At 38.6% G+C, this 22204-nt stretch overlaps 1 protein-coding gene and 1 long non-coding RNA gene across 3 annotated transcripts in view; one reads left to right on the top strand and one right to left on the bottom strand.

Moving 5' to 3' along the window:
• Window positions 1-22204, bottom strand: part of LOC132240965 (uncharacterized) — a 121876-nt gene that overhangs the window by 89360 nt on the left and 10312 nt on the right. The gene's annotated exons all lie outside the window — the stretch shown is intronic.
• On the top strand, window positions 539-18705 carry LYVE1 (lymphatic vessel endothelial hyaluronan receptor 1). Its single transcript, XM_059708891.1, has 6 exons — window positions 539-817; window positions 4702-4873; window positions 4980-5119; window positions 15013-15318; window positions 15912-15990; window positions 16523-18705. Exons 1-6 carry the CDS (start codon window positions 733-735, stop codon window positions 16707-16709), a joined length of 969 nt encoding a protein of 322 aa, XP_059564874.1. The 5' UTR covers window positions 539-732; the 3' UTR covers window positions 16710-18705.

Raw genomic sequence — 22204 nt, 5'->3', positions numbered from 1 at the left:
CCTTTTTTTTGTAAAGTATAAAATGACTAACCTTGTAAACTGTCCCCCTACTTGGATTTTTTACATATGATTTTTGTGTGTGCCTGGTTTATTTGAAGAAGGAATCACCTGTGGTGGCAGAGAAAATTTAAATGTATAAAATAAGTCCCAAAGGGAGGCATGAGACTCTATCTTTGGTATTTAAATGGGCATTTGCTTTCATGAACCTGTTAGCACCATTCCCCTATAGATCAGAAGAATATGCAGCTGGGAAAACCCCCACTGATGGTGAGAGGAAAGCACAACCCATTCTCAATCTCCTTTACAGACAGAGACAATCCTAGGAGTAAATGAATGGGCTCCACGGACAATAGCAACGGGTGTGTGAGAACGACCTGGTGGGGGTGGTGGGCAGTGGCAGGGAATATGGGAATTGGGGAAACCGTCAGCAGTTCACATTGTGCTATCTGCCTTCCTCATTTCTGTGCTTTCTGAGTCAGCATTAGCTAAATTTTCCAGAAAGCTATCCACAAAGTACAGCCTGAGCATTCAAGGGGCGTCACTCACTTCCCTCAGTGACCTTGACAAGTCAGAAGCTTGAAAACAGGGAAATCCGGATGTCTCGATTATGAAGTGGAGCCGTGGGGACCACAACATATTTCCAGAAGTCTCCATCCAGACTGGTGATTGCATGCCTTTGTTACTGCCAGTGGCTGTCTGAGGTGTTCCTCTGGCTCTGAAGGGGTTGGCACAATGACCAAGTACTTCAGCCTGGTGTTGCTTCTTGCCTCCATCTGGACCACAAGGCTTTTGGGTCAAGGCTCTGTCCAGGTACAAGGTAGGTTTCTTAGAAGAATGCCAACCTGAGGCAAGGCAAGATCTTACAACCTGTCCTAAGTCTACCAAATTCTTTACTGTGGATTGCTGGGATAGTATCAGTCTGCAAGAAATGTCTTCACCATATTGTCAATTTCACCAAAATGATTCATATTTTACCTTTATGTTATCTTGACTTTTATTTTTGGTTATGGACTATTTTTAATGAGAATATTTTGAAAGAAAACATTAAGTAGATATCATTTGTTCTTATTTTATTTTTTTAATCCTCACCAGAAGATATTTTTCCATTGATTTTTTTTTTTTTTTTTGGAGAGAGTGGAAGGGAGAGGGAGAGACAGAGAGAGAAACATCTATGTGAGAGAGACACATCAATTGATTGCCTCCCACATGCGCCCTAACAAGGGCTGGAGATTGAGCCTATAACTGAGATTTGTTCCCTTGACCAAAATTGAACCCTGGACCCTTCAGTCCACAGGCCGACTCTCTATCCACTGAGCCAAACCAGCTAGGGTGAGATCATTTGTTTTAAAAATCTTTCATTGAAGAAGCAAATCATGATTGTAAACATTTTTAAGCAATCTCTAAGCCTGGGAAAAATAACTTTCACGGAATATTGGCCTGTTTTATATTTTTTAAAGTGAAATATAATTATTTTAATTTCAATTTTATTATATTATCATGGGATGCATATATTTTTAATATGTAGTAAATAGCAAATTAACTGGAAAAATTGTGAAATATAGGTTTGAAAATTAGCCATCAGCTCTCTACAAAAGGAATGATTTGAAATGATTTCTGGGCTTTGAGATGCCTAAATGGTAACCTCATCCTGCATTGTAGGCAAAAAAACTGTAACCACAAATCACTCATTTCAGCTCTGGGGAAAATAAAACTCTGAGTACATTAAAAGAAAAATTGAGTATTCCTATTCTGGAAGCTACCCTGAGATACAAAATATGTTGGGAACAGACATCCAGAGTTGATTCATATATTGTTGTACTTAATTTTAAAGGGGAGGCTAGAGTTATATGATTGATTTTTTTTCAAATAACAGAACTGTTACTGTCAAATAAGTTGGTCCTCTTTGAAATCCCCCTGAGAAGACTATTCACTTTTCCCCAAAATGTTGCCATTACTCACGCTATTTTGGAAATTGTTCTTTGACAATGACTCTATCACAGTCTTTGGACCATTGTCAATAATGGTAAAGATTTCCTAAGGAAATTAAATTTTTGGAAACAACTGACAGTTATTCAGAACCATGATTGAGGAAAAGGTGGCTGTTGAAGGTGAGTGGATGAGGATGGGAGCCAGTATCCTTGAAGACTTAATATGTAGAGATACAGAATTAAGAGTGTGTGTGTGTGTGTGTGTGTGTGTGTGTGTGTGTGTGTGTATTATATATGAAAAAGGAATGACTTGAAATGGTTTCTGGGCTTTTCAGATGCCTAAATTGTAACCTCATTCTGCATTGTAGGGAAAAAAAGTGTAACCACAAATCACTCATTACAACTCTGGGAAAATAAAAATCTGAGCACTTTAAAAGGAAAATTATGTGTTCCTATGCTTGAGAATAATATCTCAAGAAGACATTTTATAGATGAAGAAACAGGTTCGGTGAGGCCAAGTGACTTGCCTAATGTCACAGGCAGTAAATAATAAAGTTTGGGTTTGGATTCAGCTCTGTCTGCTAAGCATATACTATTTCTAGTATGCCTGTTGTCTCCTGAAAACTCCTAAGAGATTACTAGCATATCCCTTGAATACCAGCTCCCTAGTTTTGTCTTAAGAAAATAGAAAAGCTTAAATTTGCCTAATATTTGTTAACTGCCTACTATGGACCCAGTCTTTGCTAGGTACAAGTTATCTAAATTAATTCTGACAAAATTCTATAAAGAAGAAATAACCATCCCCATTTTATAGATGAGAACGCTAACTTGCCCAAGGTCCCACAGCTAATTAACATTACAAGAAATATTCAAAGCTAGGTCCATTCCCAGAATAGGCCTATCATTACTACTACTACTACTACTACTACTACCATTTAGAGTAAAAATGAGGTATGATGAGAGAGTATCAAGACTACTTTATAGTGTAATTAATAAACCTACAAGTATCACCCCACCAAAGAAAACAGCCCTAAGAGGTTTGAGCAATAGCATGCTCATGGGCTAAATGAGCCAAATTCTAGGACAAATGGTGTGTTCCAAGAGTTCAGCTCTAATTGTGTGTGTGTGTGTGTGTGTGTGTGTGTGTGTGTTCATCTTTTCCCCATAGCACAGTGGGAAGCAAAACAGTGTCTGAGTTAAGAACTGGGGTTTTAGAGTCAGTTGTAATTGGCTTTGTGCCCTCAATCTGCCACCTACTTGCTCTGTATCCTTGGGCTTGGGAAAGTTATTCAATCTCCCTGAGCCTCAATTTTCAGTTAAAAAGAGACTAGGTAAATAAATAAATAAATAAATAAATTTAATTAAATTTAAAAAAATGTGTGTTTTTTTTTGTTTTTTAAAAAAGAGACAGGGTTTGGCACAGAGTAGCATCAACAGATTATAGAAGTGGGAATTTTATTGGTATTAACATTAGAGGCTATTTTGTCACAAACACTCACATGGGAGTGTTGGCTCTCAGGTCTCTCTTTTGGTGAGAGCGGGGTCTGACAGCAAACAAGGCCATCACAAATATTGTACATAAAATATGTATTCCTTCCCGCAGTCCCCTGATCCAGAGCAGAGCAAGATCACATGGAGGACTTAGAAATGCTCCCTCCATGTTTTCAAGAAGAAACTTCCTTTAAATGCTAACCTAGAAAGTATTCAAAGCATTTGACTGGACATCCAGTGCACAGATCTGTGTACAGGCAATTACTTGGGAGATTGAAATGCTCTTTTATGAACTTTTGTGGATTAAGCCCAATAGACATAATGTACCTGAGTGCAAGGCAACTCATAATTTCATACAAATCTATAAATCTTAGAACTCTGAAGGAAGGGATCAAAAGATCTCTCAGATTCATTAATTTTTTAGTAAAATATTCACGTTAACTATTCAACTGCTTTGAAGATAACATGATAATGTTATTTATGATTTAATGAGTACCTATTGTGTAGCAGGCACTATGCTAAGCATTTTTATTGGGAGTAACTCATTTAACTCACTACTCTATAAAATACATATTGTTACCCTCTCAGTTTTGTAAGTAAGGGAACTGAGGCTGAGAGATGAAACAACTAGCCTAAGGTCACAGAACAAGTGACATAGGTATATTCAAATCCAGGTCTGACTCTTAAACTCTACTTCATTTAATTTCTCTGCCATGCAAGGGTTACTGCCCGGCTCCTCCAGGAACTTCTGAGTTAGTCTGCCCCCCAATGGTTAGAGTAGGCTTGAGACTGAGAAAGCTCATATTATACTGAATGCACCATTTTTCAGCCCATCTCAGAAAATAGTGGTATCTCCAAAGCACATTAGTTTGGAGTATCACTAACTATGCTATTAGCCCTGAATTCTATCTTTCTCAGAGTCTCAGACTGTTCATTTAATAGACTTCAAAAGGTCTGCAGCAACAGCACCATCTAGACCCCACCTCAGGAACTAGTAGCGGAAGCCTCCTCCATGTAATGGACAAGGCACCTTAATGCAGTGTGATAGAGTGGACTCAGGTCTGATGAGAGATACAGCTTGGATCAGACCAAGCACCCACCTAACCCAGCAGAATGTCCTTGTGGGAAATGTCTGGCCTGTGTCCTATTATTCCTGAACTTCAATCCCAACCACAATGACCTCACTGCTGCATTGAGCTTATAATGCTGTGCTGGGAAGAGGAGCCTAAGGGCTATGAACAAGGATAGCAGCACACTGAAGGTGTATGTGATTCCTTTGCAGAACTTTCCTTCTTAGTGCAATGCAGAATTATGGGAGTCACCCTTTTGACCAAAAAGACAAATGTGCAGCTGAATTTCACAGAAGCCAAGGAGGCCTGTGAGCTGATGGGACTAACTTTTGCCAGCAAAGATCAGGTTGAAGCAGCATGGAAGTCTGGCTTTGAGACTTGCAGGTGAGAACAGCTGGATTCACAAACACGGTCGGAGCTCTTTTGGCTGTGTTCTTGTTCAGCCATAGAGATAAATGTGTCCATTCAACTAATATGTATTCTGTTACAGCTATGGATGGGTTGCAGATCAGGTCTTAGTCATCCCTCGGATTCACCCAAACCCGAAGTGTGGAAAGAATGGGATGGGTGTCCTGGTTTGGAGAAATTCACCCAGCCAAAAGTTCAGGGCCTATTGTCACAACTCATCTGGTAAGTCAGATCTGCAGTCTCTCCATGTGCTATCTTTTCTCTGGGTTTTGCTAGCTCTATGATGTGTCTGAGAAGAGTGACCCTGAGCAGCAGCAATCATCATAATGGTCGTTTAACCCTCCAAAGACTCATTCTGTGACAAGACTAGAAGTGGCAGTGTGCCCCTTGGAGGAAAAAGTTAGGGAGAATATGGTTGACTGGCAACATCAGGGGAAGGGCATCCCAGGAGGTTCCACTACCTCCCCACTCCACCCTATAAAATTAACAGGAAGAAGAGAAGGAGATATCTACTGTAGACAAAGTAATGTATTAAGTTATCTCACTGAACCGTGACAATCTCCCTATGAGGTATGCTTTTTCATCCCTATTTTGCAGAAAAAAACTTAGCTCAGAGGATGTAACTACAGTTGTCTAAGATCTCATTGCTATGAAGATTCAAACACAGGTCTAACTCTAAAATGATGCTCTTTCCATTATCCTATATTCCTTCATGGGAAAGGAAATTCAAATGCTACATTTGACATTTTTTAAAACAAGACCCAATCCCCATTTTATGAAGGAAGGAGTTGAATCTAGAAAGTAGACTGATTTTCTGATGGTCACACAGTCATCCTTTTAACCTTGCTTGGAGACCTGGTCACATTAGCCCAAGTGCTTTACCTTCCCAGAAAGGTTTAAGTACCTTCTCAGAAAGGTTTTGCTTTTACAAATGCTAGTTCTGTTTGTCATAAGAACCTCTTCCTGATTTATTACTCTTCACATATACTAAAAAATCTGATCTTCTAAAGGACATACAGCTGAGTGGTCATACACAAGGATAGATTCCAAAATCATTCTCCAAGATCCAAGAGATAAATGTGCATCAACAATATTATGTTTCCCAAAGCAACATAGGGTCCAAGCAGTTCTCCGAACCAGGGGGCTTTGGCATAGGAAGGACCCTGGGAAATGCTTTGTCTACTTCCCTCACTTCAGAGATGAAACTACTATAGCTCAGAATGGAGATTTGGTTTGTTCAAAGTCCTACAGTCATTTGCAGAGTCATGACTGGAACATAAAACTTCTCCCAACATTTTTTTCACCACCCTTCTCTCCTCTGCCTCTTTAACCTATCACTTTTCACGAGCCTGTTTATTTCATAGCCAGCCCATGACCGTCAAATGTCAAATGGCCTGGACTTTTAACTGCTTGGCCTTCCTGCCAGCTGTCAATGTGATAATATGATAACCAGCCCTAGACCAACCATGTCAAACTCGTGGCCTACAACAAATATTTTTGCAGCCCAGCCAATATAACAGTATGTAAGAAACGTTTTAATAAAAATTTTGTAACTTGCCCTGGCTGGTTTGGCTCACTGGATAGAGCGTCGGCCTGCAGACAGAAGGGTCTCAGGTTCGATTCCGGTCAAGGGCACATGCCTAGCTTGTGGGCTCAATCCCCAGTGGGGGTGTGGAGGAGGCAGCCAATCACTGATTCTCTCTCATCATTGATGTTTCTATCTCTCTCCCTTCCCCTCTGAAATAAATAAAAAAAGTATATATTTTTTAAATTTCATAATTTTTACAATATCCTATTATACATATTTATTAATAACAAACTACAACGTTCACTAATGACTGATTACTATAATCATGTTGCATTCATTTCCCTTATGCGCCTTACGCACAGGCGCACCTTTTCTCTTCACTAATACTAGCAGCGAATATTTTAGCAGCCGACTGCCATGTCATTGGTCTTGGACTGACTTGTTTGGTGTGCACAACAGGAAATATTTCACTTTCAGAGAACAAGAAAAATAGGTTTATTTGTGTTACGCTTATTAATTTGTGCAGTTATTCAGTGTCTGGTAAGTTAATGTTCAAGAAAAAAATATTAATTTTTAGTAAAATGTTTTATTATTTTATGTTAATGATTACTCATTTATTTCAGCCCTTTGTATTCAGAATGTCTCTATCAAAATAAACCTAAGTTTCTATGAACATTAAAGCTTTTGTTTTTTTGCGGCCCACATAAACTTAAACCTTGTTTATTTGACCTGTGTTAGCCTTTGAGTTTGGCATGCTTGCTCTAGACCAGTGGTTCTCAGCCTTCCTAATGCCGCAACCCTATATAATACAGTTCCTCATGTTGTGGTGACCCCCAATTTCATTGTTACAAATTGAACATAATTAAAGCATAGTGATTAATCACAAAAACAATATGTAATTATATATGTGTTTTCCAATGGTCGTAGGCCACCCGTGAAAGGGTCGTTCGACCCCCAAAGGGGTAGCAACCCACAGGTTGAGAACCGCTGCTCTAGACTCAACCAAAAGGAGCCAAGGGAAGAGTACTTGGATTTGTGTTTCCCTCACAGCTTCATTTAACTTGTACTTCTATTCCCTATATTTCCTGTAAACTTAAAGTTAGGTGTAGAGGCTTAAATAGATGCTTGTTGATATTTTTGGCAAAAATCTTTCATAGATGATATTATGTACTTTGGATAACATTCCAACAAAAGGCACTTAGTGTCAATATGCTAATTTTGATCATTTCACTAAGATGGTGACTGCCAGACCTCTCCAATGAACTCCAAAATACGCTTTCCCCTTTGCAATGAGTAGGTAATCTACAGTGTGATATTTTGGTACCATACAACTACTCTGACCCCCAACTATCTTTTACCTAATAGTTTTAAGCAGCCATTGACGATCCTTGCTGGAATGAGTTATTATATGGGGGAGGGGGACAAAATACTTATTTTCTTGTGTGTGTTTTTCGTTTCCATTTTTTTTTTTTTAGATTTTTTAAAATATATTTTATTGATTTTTTACAGAGAGGAAGGGAGAGAGATAGAGAGCTAGAAACATCGATGAGAGAGAAACATCGATCAGTTGCCTCCTGCACATCTCCCACTGGGGATGTGCCCACAACCCAGGTACATGCCCTTGACCGGAATCGAACCCGGGACCCTTGAGTCTGCAGGCCGACGCTCTATCCATTGAGCCAAACCGGTTAGGGCCATTTCCATTTTTAAATTAAATATATTGAGATGACACTGGTTAATAAAATTATAGAGGTTGCCTTTTGGGTCAAATTGACATTTCTGATACATGATTTATATATTGCTTTGTATGTTTACCACCCAAAGTCATATCTTGTGTCACCATACATTTGACCTCCTTTACCCTCTCAGCCCCCTTTCCTCTGGTAACCACTATACTGTTGTCTGTGTTTATGAGTTTTGGGGTGTTTTTTTTCTTGTTTGTTCATTTGTTGCTTTTCAGTTCTATATCCCACATATAAGTGAAATAATATGGCTCTTGCCTTTTTCTGACTTATTTTAACATAATATTCTCAAGATCCATCCATGTTGTCATAAATGGCAGTATTTCATCTTTTCTTATGGCTTATTGTTTTCCATAGCGGCTGTACCAGTTTACATTCCCACCAGCAGTGAACGAGGGTTCCTTTTTCTCTATATTTGTTATTATTAGTCTTGTTGATAATAGCCATTCTAACAGGTAGTTTTTGTTTGCATTTCCCTAATAGCTAGTGAAGTTGAGCATCTTTTCATGTGTCTGTTGCCATTTGTATGTCTTCTTGGGAGAAGTGTCTGTTAAGATCCTCTGCCCATTTTTAAATTGGATTGCTTTGTGGGGGGCACTGAATTGTATGAGTTATTTATATATTTTGGATATTAACCCCTTGTCAGAGCTGTTGTTTACAAATATCTTCTCTCATTCAGTTGGTTGCCTTTTTGTTTTGTTGGTGGTGTCTTTTGCTGTGCAGAAGCTTTATAGTTTGATGTAGTCCCACTTATTCATTTTTGCTTTTACTTCCCTTGCCTTTTGGGTCAAACTGACAAAATCTTCTCTAAAATCAAGGTCCATAAGTTTAGTACCTATGTTTTCTTCTATGCAATTTATTGTTTCAGGTCTTATATGTAGGTCTTCGATCCATTTTGAGTTAATTCTTGTATATGGGGACAAACAGTAGTCTAATTTCATTCTTTTGCATGTAGCTTTCCAATTTTCCTAGCACCACTTATTGAAAAGGCTTTCTTTTCTCCATTGTATATCTTTGGCTCCTTTGTCATAAATTATTTTCTTAGATACATGTGTGTTTATTTCTAGGCTCTCAATTCTGTTCCATTGGTCTGTATGTGTTTTTCTGCCAATACCATGCTGTATTGATTATTGTCACTTTGTAATATAAAATGAAGTCAGCAAGTGTAATACCTCCAAATTTGTTTTTTTCCCCCCTCAGGATTGCTTTGGCTATTTGGGGTCATTTGTGGTTCCATACAAAACTGATTTTTTGTTCTATTTCTTTAAAAAATAAAAATGATTATTTTCTAACTCTGTTCTTCTTTCTACATTTATTAGCTGGCATCTTTGATAAAGAAAAACCTCTCTCTCTCTCTGTCTCCCCAACCCCCCCACACACACCTCTTACTTCCCCGTTATACTATCACTAGAGGCCCAGTGCCAAGGGGGTCCTTCAGCCCGGCCTGCACCCTCTCACATTCCGGGAGCCCTCAGGGGGATGTCCGACTGCCGGCTGAGTGGGGGGACCATCACTCAACCAGAACCAGGGCTTGCTGCTCCTTAGTGCATCCCTGCCCCCCAGCCCACTGGCGGAGGGGGGCCTGATCGGGGGCTAGGCTGGCTGGGGGAGGGGCCGTGGGAGGTTGAGGCACTGAAGTCATGCCCTGTCTACCTCTGCAGAGGCGCTAGAAGGGGGGGGAGGGGGGGCCTGCGCAGCGCGCAGGCTCACTGACCCCGCCCCCCACCCACTGGTCATTCTGCCTTCTGGTCTAATTAGCATATTAGCTCTTTATTATATAGGATGGACACATGGCATTTTACTTATTCTGTGTGTTCAATATGTTATACAATTTTCTTTTTGACGCTCAATTTGTCCCAAATTTGGCATGTGGGAGCCCTTTCAGTTGACTTTTGTCCTTAATCCCAATAGTATTTGATCAATTCCTTACTTTTTGGCCTAATGTCCCAGGCTCACTTTGTAATTTCTATGTTCCAGATATGTTATCAGCCCTTTATTTCTCCAGGAGTCCTGGTTCTTTTGAATGGTGAATGTTAATTAGAAATCAAGATCCAGATGCAAGTTGTTCTCACTACTACTGGAGTTTTCATTGCTTCTCCATCCTTTTTAGTGGACAGCTAGAAAATATATTTTAGCATAAATATATATTTAACATATAATATAAATATATTAAATATAATACCTTCTAATTGTTCACTGAAAAGGATATATTCAAAATTAGGAGCTTCCCAGATATAATCTGAAACTGGTCCCTGTATGCAGAGGGCAGGGAAAGATTAAAGTAAGAGGCAAACCACTCCAGACTGGTGGGTGGTAGGTTTAGTAAACAAAGGAATTTATGAGGCTTATCTTGGGTGGCCTCAAGACCAGTAGATTCCCACATTGCCTGCCAGAATCTTATAAGCTTCTATAGAGGCCCTAACTGGGTTCAGTCACATACACAGGATGTCTTAATTGGCTCAGTCAATTAAGATGAGCTCTTCCAACTCCTTACTATCTCAAGACTGTGTCCTTGGGCAGCTTCTAGCACTAGGAAGGAAAGCAGAAAGCACATTCGAGGATGATGACATGGTGAGGAGCCTCCAATTACCAAGGTCTAACTCACAGGTCATCTGGGGTCACATCCTCCTGATGATTTCTCCCAACACACTCAAATAGTGTATATATACTAATAGATAATGTTTTTAAATTATGGACTTTTATTGATATACAGAACTCAAATTTAACAATTAAAGTTTTTCCTTAGTTTACTTTGTTTTATTTGTATTTATTTTTTCTTATATGGAACATCTTAGTCCCCAATAAATAATATGTTTTCTTGTTCTATAATAGTTTCAAAATTACAAAATCAACATTAGGAATAATAAACCTACTGAGTGCAATTTAAGATTTCTTTTAGCCCTTAGAAGACATCCCTCTAAAGATGTACTGTCAGAGAATTGTGTACAAAACCCACTTGAAAAAATGCACTGCTCTGTGTGGGTATAGTATCATTTTTAACTAAGTCAGGTTTACCTGCTTCTGTTTGTGAGGGTCAGAATGATCTTAACCTTCATCCTAATGTTAATCCTAAACTTACCCCATGTTTCTTTATTTTTCTAACTTCCTTTTTTATTATTACCTTGTGAGGTCTGGGGATCACAGAAACTTTAACCCTGATTCTCAACCTTATCCTAATGTGTCTTTCTTATTGCTCTTTGTGAGCTTTTGGTATCAGATCAAAGTGCTTTGAAAGCTCTGCGGGTACCATGTGTTTCATACTGTTCCCTCTGCCACAGTGTCTGTCCTCATCTACTTGGCTAACTCCTTCTCTTTATTCACATCTCAAGTGCCATCTTCTCCAGGAATCCTTCCTATACAGACAGTCCTCAGGTTACATCAGACTTGACGTAGGACGTTTCATCGTTACGTCCCCACCTCCCATTTATTTATTTAAAAAAAAAAAGTTCTGTCATTTTGACATATGTACATATGTTCTTTATGTTTTTTTATTATTTATTTACCACAAGTAAAGGTCAGGAATTGTTATCTTTCTTTTAATTTTTTTTTGACTGTTTCACTTCATTACTGCTGTGTATGTGCTCCATGTGAGTGACGTAGGAGCTTATGTAGGTGGGTTCCGACCTACGGCGAAAATCGCTTTACATCCCGCGGTAGGAATGGATCTCCCGTAACCTGAGGACATACTGTACTCCTTACTCCGACCTTTCCTCTTGTACTCCAACCCCACACTGTGTTTAATATCTACCAGAGCACTTGGCACGTTCTAGAGAAATTATATTTATAGGTTGGGATGGAAGAAGAGCCAAGTCCTAACACTTCCAAGTGAGAAATAGCGCATCCTTGACCAGTTAGGGATCACAGAACCAGACTGCTGTTGCTCCCTCACACTATGGCTTCTTAGCTATACTTAATGAAAGAGGCAAAGGCAACTAATTCTTACAGATGTGACCTATTCTGTCCACACACTATGCTAGGCGCTACACATTTACTTTCTCATTGAGCCTCAGTGAAAGGACACAGTGTATCATTTCTCCTCTGCCGGGGAGGTCACTGATGCTGAGAGTGCACCATGCTGCGGGCAGTCAATAAGGGAAAGAGCCAGGATTTAAATCTCAAATCATGTTACTTCCCTGTAGCACCTTCCATGGTGATAACCGCACATCAATAACACAGGCCTGGAATGGCTCCTGGGCATCAATATTTCTTTAAAGCTCACAAGATGAGTCTAACCCACAACCAGGGTGAGAATCACTTTTCCTCAGAAGGTCTCCAAGATCTAAATTCCAGGATTCCAGACACTTCTGGATTTCTCTATTTCCATGCAACTGCATTCCTTCTTTGCTACTGGATTGCACTCTCTGCTCTCTGTATTTCCTCTTCCACTGCCTCCACTAATGATTATGTTACTCCTCTGCTCTATAACCTTGGATAACTTCCCATTTGAGAATACGATGTAAACTATAAAGCCTTTTGCACATAAAAGTGGGCATGTATGGTCAACTCGTATATCAGTTGAGAACTTTTGTATATCGGTTTGTAGATCCCAGTCAAAAATTCCTGCTCCCAAGAATAAATTCCAAATTCTTTAACATGACAATTATGAATCCAAACTATCTTCCCACTCTCATCTCTTGCTTGCAGTGTTCCATGCTGCCAATCATACACACAGCCTATGCTCCAGCCACACTGTGCTCCTTCTCCTTTTTCTAACATAATTACATTTTCAAATTTCTGGATTCTTGGATCATTCTCATTCCTATTGACTAGGATATTCTATTCCCCGTTTCATACTAGATGAGCTGCTCCTCAGTTCCAGCCCTTCTGGCTTTTTTTCTCCCCATCACACACACTGAGTCCATTCAACTTCAGGCTCTTGAACTTCCTGTTCTCTTTACTTGCAATTCTTTTGTCCTAGATCTTCAAGGACTGGCTACTTTTTAATCATTCAGGTCTCAGCTTAAGTATCACCTCCACAAAAAGGTTTTCTCTTATCACCCTATCCAGAGTATCTGTCCCCCATTCCCCACTCCTTCCAGTTTAATCTTCATCCTGCTCAATTATCTTCTCAACGTTTACCATCCTTTGACATTGCCGGCTTTTTAAAAAAATTATTATCTCTAGCCTTCCAATAGCATATAAGGCCCTTACAAGCAGGGATTTTTGTCTTTTTTATTACACCATGTCCTTAGTGATTAGAACAGTGCCTGCACAAAGTAGAAGCTCAATAAATATTTGTTGAATGAACATATTAATCCTCCATACTCAGCCCAAACGCCATATTCTCTGTGAATCCCCAGTGATCTCCCCCTATCCTTATCAAAATACTTTGTCCTTCCGAAAACAGGAACCATGCCTTATTTGTCTCTATATTTTCAGTTCCCAACACAGTATATTGTGCTCAATAGTTTTTTTACCCCTGATATTTTTAAAAATATTCATTTTCTGAGGGAAGAACTCAGCATTGCTCAAAAATAGAAAATATAGCTGAAAGTTCAGGGCAGAGAAAGTCAAGGATGATGTCGATGTGAATAGAGGTCTTTTCAAAGGAAAATTAATAGCATAAAATTCTGCCTGAATGTATGTGTAGTCCAATGTTTTATCAGTACTGTAGTATCCATGACCCTGACAGATAAATTATTTAATTTTCAAAAATGAATGGAATGACTTTTCTTCACAGCTAACATTCTAGCTAATGCTACCTCCTGCCACAAATAACTAGAGATTTTAAATAGGTACAAATTCATATTAAAATATATTCATGGCTCTGCCATCTACTAGCTCTGTGACTCTGGGCAAGTCATTTAGTTTCTCTGAACTCAGTTTCCTCCTATAATAATGAGGGTTTGATAAAATTTTTAAATGAAGTGCTAGGGGCCTCAGAGCAAGATGCTTAATAAATGTAGTTTCCTATCTACCGCATTCAACAGATTGAAAAGCAAACCTGTATCTCTCCCTTACCTCTTCCCCTCCCTCCTTTTGAAAATATATTTTTTATTGATTTCAGAGAGGAAAGGAGAGGGAGAGAGAGATAGAAACATCAATGGTGAGAAAGAAACATTCATCAGCTGCCTCCTGTATGTCCCATACTGGCAATTGAACCCGCAACCCAGGTATGTGCCCTGACTGGGAATTGAACTGTGACCTCCTGGTTCATAGGTCAATGCTCAACCACTGAGCCATGCCACCCGGGCCCCCTCCCCGTTTTTGATGAGCACAGAGAAATCTGGTTTTAATAGATCTTTGTCCTGAAGTGGTCTCCTATCTACTCCTTCCTTTTGCTTTTCCTTCCTTGCTTTATTCATCCAATATTGAGCATGTTTTTTGCCAGGTACAGTGTGCATATAATGATGACCAAGACAGACCAGCGGGGAGGAGTGTAATGAGAACCATGACAAAGGACGTACAAGGAGGCCAATCTAGTCATCAAGTCTGCCTAAGAAAGTGTTCAATCTGAGACCTGATGGACAAGTAAAAGTTAGCTAAATAAAGAGGGGCAACGAGTCTTACTGTTGAAGAAAGCATCAAGGTCAAAGGCTTGTAAGAAATGTGAGAGAAGCATATCAAAGAACTGAAGGAATTTCAGTATGATAGGAGGAATGACAGAAAGACTGATCAGATGAGGCTGGTCATGTCAGCAGGACCAAATCATGGAGGGCCTTATAGGCCATGCAGTACAGGCAGCCACTGAAGGATTCTAAGGAAGTGATATGATTAGATTTGCATTTTTGGAAAACCATTCCAGCTATAGTACAAGGAGTCTGGAGGGGAGTAAGACTACAGGCAGGAAGACCAGTTAAGAGGCTATTACAATATTTTCTTATTTCATTTCTTCTTCCCTACAGATACTTGGATTAACTCATGCCTTCCACAAATTACTACCACCAAAGATCCCATATTCAACACTCAAACGGCAGCATACACACCAGAAATGACTGATACTGACACCATACACTCAGCATTGTCTACTGATACACTGTACTCTACTACAACTCCTTCTGCCCCTACTCGGGCTCGGGCTACCATTTCTCCACGAAAAACAAAATTAATTTGCGTAACAGAAGTTTTTATAGAAACTACCACATCTACAGAAACTGAATCACCTATTGAATATAAAACAGCATTCAAGAATGAAGATGTTGGATTTGGAGGTAAAGCTTCCTGTGTCTGCAGTGTGTGTGTGTGTGTGTGTAACAAATAATACATAAAAACTAGCTGTCTCTAGATCGGTTGCTCAGGACCTGCCAAATACAAATAAAAGCTTAATGCAAACTCAACTTTAGACATAGTGCTCTAATAAACTGTAATGATTAAACTAAAAATCATGAATACAAAATAGTTTCACTTTTCAAACTCAACTTTAAAAAATAAATTACTATCTATGAATGTGTAGAAGTTCTTTTTAAACTATAAACCTTAGAGGCATATGATTAGAGATTTGCTTTTTCTTATTTAAAAGTAAGGGTCTTATACTTAATTAGCTCCAAACTTATCATCTCAAGGCCACAGAGAAAAATGGACTCTCTGTCATATTGCAACTTAGAGAACAGAAAGTGTATGAGAGGCAGGCCAAGGGCTCTACAGGTGAGAAGCAAAGAAGTAGATGTGGCCCCTGTGTGGCCACAGAGAAGGCTTTTCCCCTTCACTGTCTGTGCCTCAATCACAGGTAACGATGAATGTTAGAAGAGCAGTGCACATCAATGTAAAGTGAAGGACCAACAAGCCATGTTTCTGTTTCCTCCAGGTGTTCCCACGGCTCTGCTAGTGCTTGCACTCCTCTTCTTTGCCGCTGCAGCTGGTCTCGCCGTTTGCTACGTCAAAAGGTGGAGTTATTGGAATATCATTTACCTTGTAATCTTTGTTGTATCTTATGTTTTTCCAAACTTGTTATTCATATTTTCCTGGTCAAAATGGAGATGACAGTTCTCTTATACTGTAAATTTTCTCTCTCACCTCACCTCTCCCCCCTACCACATAGTCTTTCCTACTATATCAGCACATGCATATTAGCCAGCCTTTAAATAAAGGTTATTGGCTGTCCCTTTGAAAATAAATAAATAAAAGATTGACATCTAGGGGGAAATGTATATGCTTTATTTGATTTTCAATTCTTTGCTTTTGGTGGGAGAGTTGTGAGGTCAGCCCAAAGTTTGGCCTGTGAACTTACTATCCAATCTAAATGAATCCATTAGAATGGGAATGTGTTCATGTATTTGAGTGTGCATGTATTAGCATCTCTCAGAAATAAAGTACCCAGTGTGCTGTGCCAATATGGCCATCACAGGCATAGTGTTATCTATTGTTATAGGTGTTACAGAGAAGCCTCTCACTTTAATTTCATGTTTATGCCTACAGGTATGTAAAGGCCTTCCCTTTTACAAACAAGAATCAGCAGAAGGAAATGATTGAAACCAAAGTAGTGAAGGAGGAAAAGGCTGATGATGGCAACCCTGGTGAGAACTCAAAGAAAACAGATAAAAAGCCAGAAGAGCCCAACAGTCCACCCAAAACTACAGTACGGTGCATGGAAGCTGAAGTTTAGAAGAGAAAAAAATGAGAGCACACACCTGAGGCTGATTTCTTTCCTGACACATATCCTGGCTCCAGGTGGGGAAACTAAAAGGGCTAAAGGACCAAACAAGAAAGTCCAGCCTTGCTTCCTAACTGGAATCAACTCAGGGCTATCTTTGGACTATGTAGGTAATGAAACCAAAGTGAATTCCTGTTTTACTGCAATCCTTGCTGAATCCTATCCTCCTGCCTCCAAAGCTTCCCACAGCTTTTCTAGCCTCGTTATGTCCTAATAATATCCCAGTGGGAGAATGGAGCTAACAAAGTACAAGGATCTAAAACAGCTAATCTGAACACATTTGTAAAGAGACCTCTCAGCTGGCTGAGAACAGGTGAGTTGAGAGCCAAGAAACCACCAAAACCAAGGCTTTCTCTATTGACTCCACAGCCCAGATCCCTTCTTCAGCTCTGAAAGGGAAACATTTATACCACCTGGCATATCCTTCTGAGCCAGGCAAGAGCAAAAGAAGGAAGGAAAAGTTTAGTAACTGAAGGCCATAGAGATTCCCGTGACTTGAGACCTGATCTCTGTAAAGCCAAAATAAACAGAGGAAAATAATGAGGCTGAGGATATTGACAGCAATTATCAGCAGAGACTACAAATACAGAGAGGGTCAAAGTATTCATCTCTGAATAATTGGAGTTGGAATCACTTTTTAGAACATACACACATTTTCTTTTCTTTTTATTTTGCTGCTATTTTCTGTAGAAAAATATACTTTTGCAAGAAACCAAAAAAATCTCTTAGAAATTTCTATTTTTATCTGGGTGATAGATATTATTACTGAGGAAAATTACTGTGTTAAAAAGCAATGAAATTTAACAAACATTTGCTGAATATCTACTATATATTAGGTATTGTGCAAGGTATTACATTCTGTAATTGAACATTATTCATCAAAAGATTGCACATAGTATAATAATGTCTGAAGTTAATTGTTTTGTTTTGATATCCCTAGCTTATCCTCTTTTAAAACTAATTTTTTTGCTGAGACTAACCTATTAATTATTTTCTCTAATATGATAACCATTAGGACCTTAATTTATTATTAACATACTTAAAAAAATACATTACCTTTATAAAATAATACACATTTTTAATGTCATTAAAAAATGTATCACTAGCTCTCCATTTTCCAGCAAGAAGAACCCGAGAAGTGCAGAAATATTTATAAATATTTGTGCCAAAAATAAAATTATTTAGAAAACTTCTTTGCTCTCTTATTTACATAGATATATTATAACTTTCATGCAAAGTAAAAGTTGTCTGTTGTTTGCAAAAGTAAGACAACTATGGTTGTTGGACTACAAACAATTGTAAAATCAATAGTATATACATCACCATGTGGGACTGTTCTTGCTTCATATGGTCTTAATTTTTAAAATTTTTATTTATTGATTTGAGAAAGCAGAAGGGGGGAGAAGGGAGGGAGGGAGGGAGGGAGGGAGAGAGAGAGAGAGAGAGAGAGAGGTGGATTTGTTGTTCCACTCATTTGTGCATTCATTTGTTGCTTCTTGTATGCGTCCTGACCAGGGCTTGAACCTGCAACCTTGGCATATCAGGACAATGCTCTAAGCTACCCAGACAGGGCAATATCAGCTTAATTTTAAGTTGATCAAGTACACACACACACACACAAACACAAGTCCTTTTCTTGTGATTCAGATCCTACATTCCAATCCATTTCAGAGTTCACAGGAAGTGAAAGATTCAAGATAGCCCATTTGTCTTTTTTCCCTCTAGTTTTATGTCTTTCCCCTCTCTAGTTTTCCCTTCTGAGACTGCTATTAATTTCTTCCCCTCACAAGTGACCCCATAGCGTCATGATTCTTTTATCTCAGAGGCCATAACTGGTTGGCATACTCTTTTTTGGTTGGCCCACAGAGTATTATCTTAATTTTTTGTTTAATTGCCAAGAATTAAAAATCAGGAATTTAAAATTTTTAAATATTGTTTTTCTTCTTTTTTTTTTAAAAAAATGTTGTTTTTCTTGATGACTTTCTTTGGATATAGATTGTAGCTGTGAACAAGCCAGAAGAATGTGCAAAGGCTATTGTACTTGAACTTGAATCTCTGAGGTGGCCATTGACTCACCTCTGTGAGCAATTTTATATTAATATTTGTTTTAATACAGAAACTTCAGTGTGTTTTGGATTGTGGTCAAGTCAAAGAAAGTTGAGCTCACTCAGCAACCACAAAGTCAATAAATATTGGCAAAAATTTTGGTTCTGTGGTCTCTGGATTTTTATTTTAGTCTCCAAAGTCTAGGGTGGTTTCTTGGCAATCTGGAATTCTGCATACCAAATACTATAATTATCTAGAAATTAGAACCCTTTGGGGACATTTCTAAGACTTTTATTTATTGCTACTCAAATTGTTATTTTATTTGGGTTTAGTCTTTATCTAAGTTGAAGACATTTTTCTGTGATCAAAATAAGACAAAATTAAAAGTAAAATCACGATGAATATCAAAAAACCAAATATAATACTCCTTTGTGTATATTACTTTACTATGAAGATTATAGTTTCAGCAAAAGTCAACATTACAAATAATAGTAATAACAAACATGTTATGAGACTTTATAAAATATAGTGTCATAACAAAATATTTTAAAAACATGTTGTTTTCTCTAACACATATATATATGTATATATATATACATGTATATATATACACATATATATGAACTTATTAAAGATATACTACAAGTAGAAGAATACAACAGAAACTTCAATATAGTAGAGGTATAAGGAAGGGATGTCTAAATCTGAAGATCCAGCATGGAAAATATGTCTGGGTAGTACATCTGGAAAGGAATGTGGGATGAGGTATATGATGCTAGGAGACATCAGAAATGATGTAAACTCATCACTGGTATTGACTAGTGTCTGGGCAGAGGCAAGAGGCAAACATGATCCTAATTTAAACTAAAATATGGCTTTGTCTACAGGGGATCTTGCCTTTGTCTGAAACTCCAATGCAGGTAAGATTAGAGTATATGTTGTCAGTCAAAATGCAGGCTACCCAGCTTACTTACAATACCACTTCAGTAAGTAAGCTGGGTAGCCTGCATCTGCATGGAGGGAAATAGTCATGTGGTGGCAAGCAGAGCTGAGGAACACTTCAAACTTTAATGTAAGTAAGAGAATATTCCCACCCTTGCTCCCACTTCTACATGTCCTCTTACTAATAACCTCTTCAATACATCCCCTTGGAAGAGGGATTGTTAACCTCATTGATAAAGGCCAAGACTCTACTGGACTACATATTACCAGTGGGTGGAGTTTTTCTATCTTAAAACTCAGTACCCATTCCTGGCACCCAATTGTCTAATCCTGGCAAGGCCTGGTCCCTAGAAACATGGTAACCATCCTCATCCATCACTTTCACTTTACATATGTGGTTGGATAAGTGGATTTGTGGCTCCTGTAGCATCCTTCTCTTTCTGGATCCTACTTGGGCCTTCAGGCTTGAGCACTATATCAAAAGAGGTTCCACAGAGAGCCCAGTACTGGTGGTAATTGGCTGAGAGCAATAAAGTGTAGGTGGGAGCAGAAATAATTATCCTTCTTACACTGTCTATATACTTCCTTTATTCTCTTTTCCCAGAGTGATGACTTGGGAAGCACCAATATAACTTGCATTTCTCTGTACCTGTTAAGGAACAATCCTGTTACTTGGGGGGAAAAAAAGTAACCTTCCAGGTTTATTTGGAAGCAGAAGACTCAAATGGACTCACAAGAAAGTGTGATCACTTTCTATATGGCATTAAGGTTTTTCCCACTGATCTTGTCTAATTCCACTCCAGTGAGTACTCTTAAACCTTCCACTGGGCACACTACCACTTCTGCTGGTTTCTTCCTTTCCCATCAAGCACCGTGACTATTTTCTCTAGGTATCACCACAGCTATGAGGCACCAATGCCTCTACTAAGAACTGCTTCTATATCCTCTGGCAACTGCCACATTCAAAAGGCACCACTGACTGCCAGACTCTGAGGCTGCCTCCCAGGTAATAGCCTCATCTGCACCTACCAAGTAACTATGCTTTTCCCCTAGATGATGAGTTGGCCACTAGAAACTGTTGCCTTTTCCTCCAGCAATCACAAAATTCTCCAGGCACTGCCTCTCCACCAAGTACTATTGCAGTTGCTGTTGCCTGACAGCATGCACTGGAATCCTTCAAGAAGCAAAGCTAAGAAATGTTTGATATGCTTGCCGGATTTAGCAAAACAAACACCAAGAAGTCCAATTAAATTTTAATTTCAGGTAAACAACAAATACTGTAAGTATGTCCCATATAGTTGTGTGAAATGATATTTGCGGCATACTTATACTAAAAAATTATTTGTCATTTACCTGAAATTCAATTTAACTGGGCGCCATGTATTTTATCTAGCAACATTAGTGTAGAACTAGAGGAGAACTAGTTAGTTATCTTTCCATTTGTGATTAACTCCATTAGAAATGAACCAAAGCAGTATTTACCATAATCTAAGATACTATCTTTTTAGTGCCGAAAGCTTTTGCAGTTTTTATTACCATCCCTCTATAAACTGACTCAGACTTGATTCCATGGGAACTGGTTCATGGACAAAATCCACTCAAAATCACCTCACTCCAGCCTACACCCCCTCCCATGACTAAGGCTTTATGACCTGGTCATTCATAATAACCTGACTTCTTTTTCCCTTCAGATGAAAGCAATAAAAGGGAAGGTTATCCCTACAAGACATTGAAACATATTATAAAATCCCTATAATCAAAACAACATAGTATTAGTATAGGAAAAGAAGACCAATGTAATAGAATAGACATCTCACAAATAAGTCTAAATGCATGTGAGAATTTAATACATGTTAAATGGAAACAAATAAGATGGGGAAAGATAGACTAAATAGTGTTGGAACAACTGGAAAACCATTTAGTAAAAAGGACAAAATCAGATCTACCTTTGATATAATATGCCAGAATAAATTCCAGATGGATCAAAGATTTAAATGTAAAAAACAAAACCTTATAACTACTAGAAGAAAATACGTATGGGTCAATTCCTTTCTAACCTGAAGTGAGGAAAATCTTCCTAACTATTCTGATGCAGAATCCAGAAGCAATAAATATATGATTTGGTATCTTTATTGATACTAGACTACATACATACTTTGATGAATTTGACTACATAAAAATTTTAAAGTTTGTATGGCTAAAAATTCTCATTAAACAAAGTCAAAAGACAAATGATAAACTTGGAAAAGGTATCTGCAATTTAAAACACAGACAAAGGGCTAATATCTATATATATAAAAGCCTAATATGCAAAGTGTCCCCTTGGGAGTTTGACCAGGAGACTGGGAGGTCAATTGCTCACTATGACGTGCGCTGACCATCAGAGGGCGGCACGGAACCAAGGAAGGCCCCGGGCAGCAGCCAGAAGGAAGGTCCCAGCCAGCAACCAGAAGGCCCCG

The sequence above is a fragment of the Myotis daubentonii genome, chromosome 9, assembly GCF_963259705.1.
Source record: "Myotis daubentonii chromosome 9, mMyoDau2.1, whole genome shotgun sequence".
Classification (NCBI taxonomy): domain Eukaryota; kingdom Metazoa; phylum Chordata; class Mammalia; order Chiroptera; family Vespertilionidae; genus Myotis; species Myotis daubentonii.
This window is presented reverse-complemented; position numbering and strand designations above follow the sequence as displayed.